Source organism: Haliotis asinina, chromosome 11, assembly GCF_037392515.1.
Source record: "Haliotis asinina isolate JCU_RB_2024 chromosome 11, JCU_Hal_asi_v2, whole genome shotgun sequence".
NCBI classification, from domain to species: domain Eukaryota; kingdom Metazoa; phylum Mollusca; class Gastropoda; order Lepetellida; family Haliotidae; genus Haliotis; species Haliotis asinina.
This window is the reverse complement of record NC_090290.1, coordinates 44,762,848-44,771,291: the sequence shown is the minus strand read 5'-3', so window position 1 is coordinate 44,771,291 and position 8,444 is coordinate 44,762,848. Positions and strand designations below refer to the sequence as shown.

Genomic DNA, 8,444 nt, shown 5'->3' with positions numbered 1-8,444 from the left:
TTAATTAGCAAGGCCTTTTTGTCCGCAGTTACATAAACACATATATACGTTTAATAATATTGTTCCCGATGTTAAACCCAATTTTTACCTGGCTTCTATTTTGTTATTGGTTAATATGCATGTCTTGGTCCTCTTTTTTTCTCTGTTTAAGGGCGGTGGGGTAGTCCAGTAGTTAAAGCGTTCGCTCTTCACGCTGATGACACGGGTTCGATGCCCCACATGGGTATGATGTGTGAAGCCCATCCCTGGTGTCCCTCCCCGTGATATTGCTGGAACATTGCTAAAAGTGGCGTAAAACCCAATCCTTTAATCCTTTGAAATCAGTTACCAAAATACGGGGTTTCCAGTGAAGTGCATGTTTGTATGAATGTGTATGTTGTGTAGTTGGCAACAGCGTGTGAACGTGGTCACCTGTAGTCGATGTTTCGACTGTGGCGGTGCATGGCAACATGCCCTGTTTTCAGCGAGACGTTCTAAACAGGCAGGTCAAGTTACTGCGGCACGTGAACATTCACTGGTATTGTCGGCATTAATGTCCATTGAGCACATCTGGTTATATGTACCCAGGCTTCATATGACGGTTAATGCGTTCGAATCAATGTTTATGGTTTATTAAGAGATGATACAGTTGTTAGTATCTATTTCACTCAAGGCGATATGGGACGTCGAGTGGTTTGTGTGTGTGCGTGTGCACGTGCGTGTGCGTGTGCGTGTGCTTTGCTTTTATGAATTTAGAAATTGCCCTGACCCTTTGTAGACAAAGATGTAACTACAACCAAATATCGTGTTATCCATAGTTCGACTCAGCCGGGAAATACTGACTTCAGAAAGATTTCGGTCCTGGGGATCAGTTATTTTTTACTTTCTACTGTCAGTTCGACAGATCAAAATTCGACACAACGCTGTTTGCCTATATACAGTGAAACATGACAGCTGGTTTCGTTTTTTTCTTCTTCTTTTTTTTTATTAAGTAAGTTTTGAACAACACAAGTGAGTGATATGTGTACCAGCTGGCGGATATAAACAACATCAAACCTGAAAACAAAGAGGTAGCCAATGACTGGAGCTAACATGCTAAAGCCATAATTTAAAGTCACGATGTCACATTTTCCACAATATTTGACAAATATATAAGACTACAGTTCCGTACGACTCAGAAGAGAGCATTTGCTCCATACATCGAAAACTGTCGCAGCGGTGTTGTCAGTGTTGTGATATTCGTGAAGAGAGCAGCACCAAGGGACTTACCTCTATGGGTTTTGTTTGTAGTAACGTTCGGTTGGTAGAGTGCGCGAGAGTCTAACTATTCTAAATATTTACTTAATATAGAAATCTAAAGACGTATTATTGAGAGAAGTGCATTATATATTTTTAGATACAGCAATGGGATATTGGCATGTCTATGTTTCTTCGGGTTCATCTGACTGACGATCCTTTTCAGGTTCAATGGGTTGAGCTGTTCCTATCAGAATCCTATATATTCAGAGACTCAGCGTTAGTCTACAGATTCTCGTAGGAGCGTCTTGAGACGACCCTCTGCAGGTACAGCTGGTAGGCGTACATCAGCACGATGGCCAGCATCAGAATCATGATGAATACAAGGAGGACGCTGAAACAGATCAGAGTATAGGTAGTAATATCAAACTCATTTAATTATAATATTTTCAAAAGGATGGATAGACATGGAACTTGGATTTGGCCAAGAAATTACAAAGAGTGTTAAACCATTACCACCCAGAAGAAATTCCCGAAACAGAACTCCGATCAAATGCATCACCTTCGAATAACCATTTTGGGGGTTCTCTCCTTGGAACCATCAAATGTGTGTTTATGGTCATTTTCCCGTTTTCTGTGAGTGAGTGAGTGAGTGAGTGAGTTTTACACCGCTTTTAGCAATAATCCAACAGCATCACGGCGGGGGACTCCAGAAATATACACATATTATACCCATGTACGGATCCGAACCCAGGTCTGAGGCTTGACGAGGAAACACTTTAACCACTAGGCTACCCCACCGCCCGTTTACCGTTTATGTCAAAGAACATGTACTTTTTCCTAGTGTATTCAGAATGTCTAAATCCTTTGGTGGATGGAAACATAAAAATGGCATTTTTTAAAAGCATTTGTGACAATATTTGCCTCAAACTAAGGAACGCTTTGTGGCAGCTAGTATTTCAGAGCAATATTTGCAAGTGTATTGTTACAGTGCCTTACAGTCAGGGGGTAAAGGAAACCTTGGCATAGAGGTGAGCTTTTCTTTGTTTGACGCCGCACTCAGCAGTACTCCAGCTACTAACTTTCAGAAACTGAAACTGTTTATTAACATGCACACGGACGCACACGGACGCACACGCACACACACATACGCATATATAAATTATAAGTATCACACAAAACAAATAGGAATCGATATACTTGTTTGTTGTTTGCCATTGTTTTACTTATACAAACATCTATGTGTCAACTTCCGTTCTGCTGATTTTCGGTTGTCTCAAAGCTAGAGCTTGTTCCCTGCTAATTGGTTGATTTAGTCATCGGTTGTGTCGAACTTTGGATAACTCGAAATATTCAACCTTCAACTTCGACACAGTTGTTTCAAACTGTAACGATCTAGATATCTTTTCGGTTCCCCCTATATTTGTGAGAGGTATGGGTCGACGATGGGTCGCCAGTTCAGAAACGATTTAGAAACGATGTAAACGTGAGCGAGCTTGTTCTGTTAATAACGAACGAAAACAACCACCCAGCCCTGCAGTGCTGAACTTCAAATATTCACTGCTACATCTCTTACACCTGAATATATAGACAACCGTGCAAGAAGGAAAGTGAAGGCATCAGTGTTAATTTCGGTAATAATACCGGAAGTCCGAAGGAGCAGTTGTTCACATGCAATGACGTATAACCGGAAGTACAAACGACTGGATAATAACAGGAAACGTAGCAAACTAAGTATAGACAAGCGTAGTATAACCGGAAGCAAAAAGAAGTTGATATCAGCACTTAGTTCCGTACAACCGGAAGTACAAGGATCAGATAGGGATATTAAGCAAGTGGGAAAAAATATAGACGTCAACGTTTTGTACGATATAACCAGTAGTACTGGTAAACAAGGATAAGTTGGACCGGCGCATGCATGTTTACTAGAAGCAGGCGGTGCAAGGCAAGTAACAAACTCATTTGGTTTCTGAAAGGTAGAGCAGATGTAGGTCAGTGTACGTGCAGTACATAACGATGAAATTGATTCCGCGCGTAGATGCACATGCCTTGCTCATAAGACTCTCAACTCGTGAGTTAAGTCGGTAAAAAACATAACACTTGATCGCGGACAGCCAAGGGACCCTTCACTCACAATGGCAAGCCCCAGTGGGCGGCATTCATACATGCTAATACAGGTCAAATGTCAGGTCAGTGCTCAGTGTATCCTTGTATGCCAGTACAACTGTCGGTTGATGATAACTGTTTATATATACGTACACTTGCCCTACAAGGAGGGACTGCAAACCGCTGATATCAGCGAGTGGCGTCATCGGTACGATGTTGGAGGGTGTGGTGGGTGGCGGCCCGATGGTGATCGGTTTAGGGGTGATAGTTTGGATACTGACAATTTTGATGGTGGTGTCGTCAGTGGCTCCAAGACCCGGCTTTATTGCCGCACAGGCAGCGAAACTCCTTAACGTCATTTCCTGGAATCCAAAACCATATAATCTATTATATAATCTATTGTTGGATTGAAGGCGCCGGTAACAGCAGTCGAGACCGTTTCCAATAAGCCATCCAGAAATGACATCGAGTCGCCATCTTGGTTTCCAATGCCTCTTCCGGTTGTCGTTTCTGTACGCCTACGACCACTTGGTCTTAGCAAGGGGGCTACCATTTTAAATTGTGCGAGATGACGTAATGAAAAGTGGAAACATAGAATGCAAAAGAAAACCCAGTCTTGATTTTGCTCAGAACCAAAATCTGTTTGGTGTAAAGCAGTATGTTGAATAAGGCAAGTCCGACCGCTCAGGCTAGATTTCCGACGGATGGTCTAAATTTTACAGCTAGCCACGCAAATGGTCTGGTAAAAATCTCAGATGTTCCATTCATCTGGGTAAATTCACCTGATCTGGTCTGGTTTAATCCGTTTTGGGCTGGTGACATTTTGAAGTTACCAGCCCTGACGCCTGGCAGGGGTTGGGGCTTATTTCATGCACTGGTGTAAAGGACACAATATCTGACACCAGGCATTTTTCTGACAAAAACATGTGAACTGTAGTCATATAAAAAATGATATCGTGCGTTTAAAGTACAAAGTGGTAAATATTCTAGCTATATTCTAGCCAATGGTTGAAATCATGACCAACGATAACGTCGGCTAATCCAAACAGGTTGACACAAAATCAACCTAAACAAAAGTTTAATTACGCAAGGCTCATCATGTTATCGTTCATTAAGACGTGGTGGGAATGTGCATTTGGGGCATTGATCAATTACAACCCGTGAAAGAAGGTAGGTCGGTTCCATGCCCGATGAAAACTTTGGTTACAAGAGGTCTTCACAAACCTATGCTTGTCGCAGGATTCATGTATGTCTTCCCACGCAAATTGCTTAGACCGATGCTCAAATATGTTAGAAACAAATATTTGTGTGCCTCGGTTTTTTATTTAAACAGTCACCTGTAAGAACGACTGTGCTTGTATCAACGTGTTCATTACTTACAAAGTGCCCACTGCCGACCGGGACCTCGCCCTTGGACGTGAGGATGCCAGGGTTCTGGGAGTTGTCACAGATGAGGGTGATGCTGGTGGACCTACAACAGCGGTCACACACAGTGAAACACCTACCTGACTCGTGCCATGTCATTCAGAGTGAACTGATGAACTGATTCTGATACTGAATTTATAAAGCTCTTGCGTCCAAAAAGGTATTCCCACGTCAATAATGGTTCTCACATCGCTCAGTTGTATTATAGGACATGGGGTAACAACCGTTATTGGCATGAGCACGTTTGCTAAACGGTGCTGAAGAAGATAGTCTGAAAAGCCTATATGAGAGGAATAATGTGAACAGATTGGAATTTAGGGATTTTTTAAGTGTCTTTACAGCTGATTTTTCAGCTAGTGATGAAAAGGCTGTTCCAGAGTAGTTTTTAGTGTGTTTTATTTCCGTGTAGAAGAACACCGAGAACAGGAATGGAATGATGAAGCGGTTGATGAAAACGAAAAGAGAAAAATGTGGACAAGATTAGTGCTGTGAGGATGTATTGAGCTGTCGATGGATTGTAGCTGAGTTTTCGATAGCAATTATTCAATGATTGAAACAAAAAAACTTTTGATGCATCGATAGCATGTGTGACTATCAATAGTATATTAACTGACTTCCTATGGTGAATGCACAGCGCAAAATTAAGGAAGTACGGGGTTTGTCGAGTGGGTGGCTACGGAAAGGGCTTAGTCATGGAGGACATGATTTGACACGGCGAATGTCATGATGACCTAAGTCATGTTGACCGTTTGATGACGGAACAGTGAGTGAGTGAGTTTAGGGGCGAGGGGAGGAAGGCACCGGGTGCTGGTGGACGGGTAGTGGGGGCAGAGAGTAGATACTCGTAGTGAGAAACCTACCGGAAGCCCACCCCGGTCGGGCCACGAGTGAATGCGGAGTAGCTGAGACGAAGACTCCCATCCACGACACTGAAAGCGGCGCTGTCCTGATTTCCGAGGCTGTAGTATTCCTTTTGGGCTATGTGCCGGAACTGACACACCTGCAACAACAGCAGAGCTTCATATGTAGTCGCCTCCTCCTGCTTCTGATGATGATGATGATGATGATGATGACGGCGACGACGACGACGACGATGATGATGATGATGACGGTGGTGGTTGTACTGCTGCTGTTGATGATGGTGGTTGTGATGATGATGATGATGATGACGGCGACGACGACGACGACGACGACGATGATGATGATGATGATGACGGTGGTGGTTGTACTGCTGCTGTTGATGATGATGGTGGTGGTGGTGATGATGATGATGATGATGATGACGGCGACGACGACGACGACGACGACGATGATGATGATGATGACGGTGGTGGTTGTACTGCTGCTGTTGATGATGGTGGTTGTGATGATGATGATGATGATGATGATGATGATGATGACGGCGACGACGACGACGACGATGATGATGATGATGATGACGGTGGTGGTTGTACTGCTGCTGTTGATGATGATGATGGTGGTGGTGATGATGATGATGATGATGATGATGATGACGGCGACGATTATGGTGATGATGATGTGGTGGTGGTGGCGGTGGTGTTGGTTGTTCTGCTGCTATTGATGATGCTGATGGTTGTGATGATGATGATGATGATGATGATGATGATGATGATGATGATAAACTGACTTACAGCGACATCTGTACAGTTTCCTTCTGTAAAGGGTAGACATGGGTTCCATGACACCTTGTCCCCAGTCTCGCTCTGGACATCGAGAAACCTGTTGACCAACAGTGAGTATTTGAGTCACGAGCCGCATTCTGCAACATTCGCCATTAGGTGAGATAAGGTTTAACGTCGAGTAAAAGTGACGTGCGTGCGCGTGTGTGTGTGCTTGTGGGGCCCGACTGGTAACATGGATAGATGGCACAACTCACCTTCTGCCCTCCAGTGGGGTTGGTTGGTTTTACATTTAACGTTGCACACTGCAACAGTCCAGCTATGTGACAGTGGTTTGTAAATAATCGAGTCTAGACCAGTCAATCCAGTGGTCGACAGCGTGAGCATCTATCTATGCAACTGGGATACGATAAAACGTATCAACTAAGTGCCTCTAGGTGAGTGAGTGAGTTTAGTTTTACGCCAGTTTCAGCAATATTCAAGCTATATTGCAGCGGTCTGAAAATAATCGAGTCTGGACCAAACAATCCAGTGATCAACAACATGAGCATCGATCTGCGCAACTGGGAACCGATGACATGTGTCAACCAAGTCAGCGAGCCTGACCACCCCATCCGGTTAGTCGCCTCCTACGACAAGTATGGTCGCCTTTGTTGAAGGCCTGTTCTACCGCGGACCTTCACGGGTCGCCCCTAGGTAGTAGTAGTAGTAGTAGTAGTAGTAGTAGTAGTAGTAGTAGTAGTAGTAGTAGTAGTAGTAGTAGTAGTCAATAAATGACAATGTTTGAAGTCACAGTTGCCGATCTGTCATCGGTGTGTTATCGTCAAGTCATCGTCAGAGTGTGGTCGTAATGTCGCGATGGTGTCATCGTAGTGTTGACAACGTTTCATTGTTGTGTTTGAGTACCATCGTAGTGCCGTCGGAGTTTTATCCTAGCGGCGTCGCCAGAATGTTGTCGGGGTGTTGTCGTAGTGCGACGACGTTGTGTCGTCGTAGAGTCGTCCTGGTGTCGTTTCTATGTCCGTAATATTAATCACAAGAACGAAGCAACGAAAGACTATACATCATTCAAAATGTTAGCAAACCTCGGGTTTCCATTGTGAGCCAGTGGTGAGAGGTCCACGATCCCATCTTCCGACTCACACGAACAGGCGGAGATTTTTTCACAGGACGTAATTTCTCCAAAACAATGAAAACATGAACTGAATATATAAAACACAATCAAATAAACTTTCCCCATCGTGACTAGGCGTTTCTGCAACCTGTAATGAGCAATGGACATGAACTTAAGTTTGTCACTTTGTTCATTGCAAGTATCGCGTTACAAAGTCCCACACGTGATAAAACGAGATTAATGGCGGATTGGTCTCATCAGTCAGGCGGTATATCAAATTTCCAGACACGGGTATGTTGTAACACTTGCAAAGAGGCAAGTCATCTATTACAGAGAGTGAGTTTAGTTTTACGCTGCACTCGGTAATATTCAAGCTATATGGCGGCGGTCTGTAAATAATCGAGCCTGGACCAGACAATCCAGTGATCAACAACACGAGCATCGATCTACGCAATTGGGAACCGATGACATGTGTCAACCAAGTCAGCGAGCCTGACCACCCGATCGCCTCTTACGTCAAGCATAGTCGCCTTTTATGGCAAGCATGGGTTGCTGACGGGCTATTCTTCCCCGGGACCTTCACGGGTCTCTATTACAGAGATGTGTGGGGTGGGAGGGTCAGTGAATCATGACCCACCCCGGGATTTGGACAGGGAGTTTGAAAGGAGACTGGATTCGTTCTTTCAGACGCTGCTCGGCCAACTGACGTTTGTCCAACATGACGTTACGGGTTAAAAATTGATCTTCAGGAACCCATTGATCGATGCTCTTGCTGTCTATTAGTGGCTCTTTGGGTCCTAGCTCGATTATAAACATACCGCTGTAATACTGCCGGAATGTTGATGCGCGAGGTCTTAAACAAACAGAAACTAACACCCTGAAATCTCGAAGAGGTGGTTGATTTATCGGCACGACATTCAACGTGTCTCAAGCTAATGCTGTTG

At 44.1% G+C, this 8,444-nt stretch overlaps 1 protein-coding gene across 1 annotated transcript; it reads right to left on the bottom strand.

The window, feature by feature from the left end:
- Positions 1-1,500: 1,500 nt before the first annotated feature.
- Positions 1,501-7,626, bottom strand: LOC137255782 (uncharacterized). The gene is made up of 6 exons (XM_067793312.1): positions 7,472-7,626; positions 6,399-6,486; positions 5,607-5,746; positions 4,702-4,792; positions 3,475-3,683; positions 1,501-1,609 (listed from the first exon to the last, which is right to left on the bottom strand). The coding sequence occupies exons 1-6, from the start codon at positions 7,624-7,626 to the stop codon at positions 1,501-1,503; spliced, it is 792 nt and encodes a 263-aa protein (XP_067649413.1).
- Between the last annotated feature and the right edge of the window lie 818 nt (positions 7,627-8,444).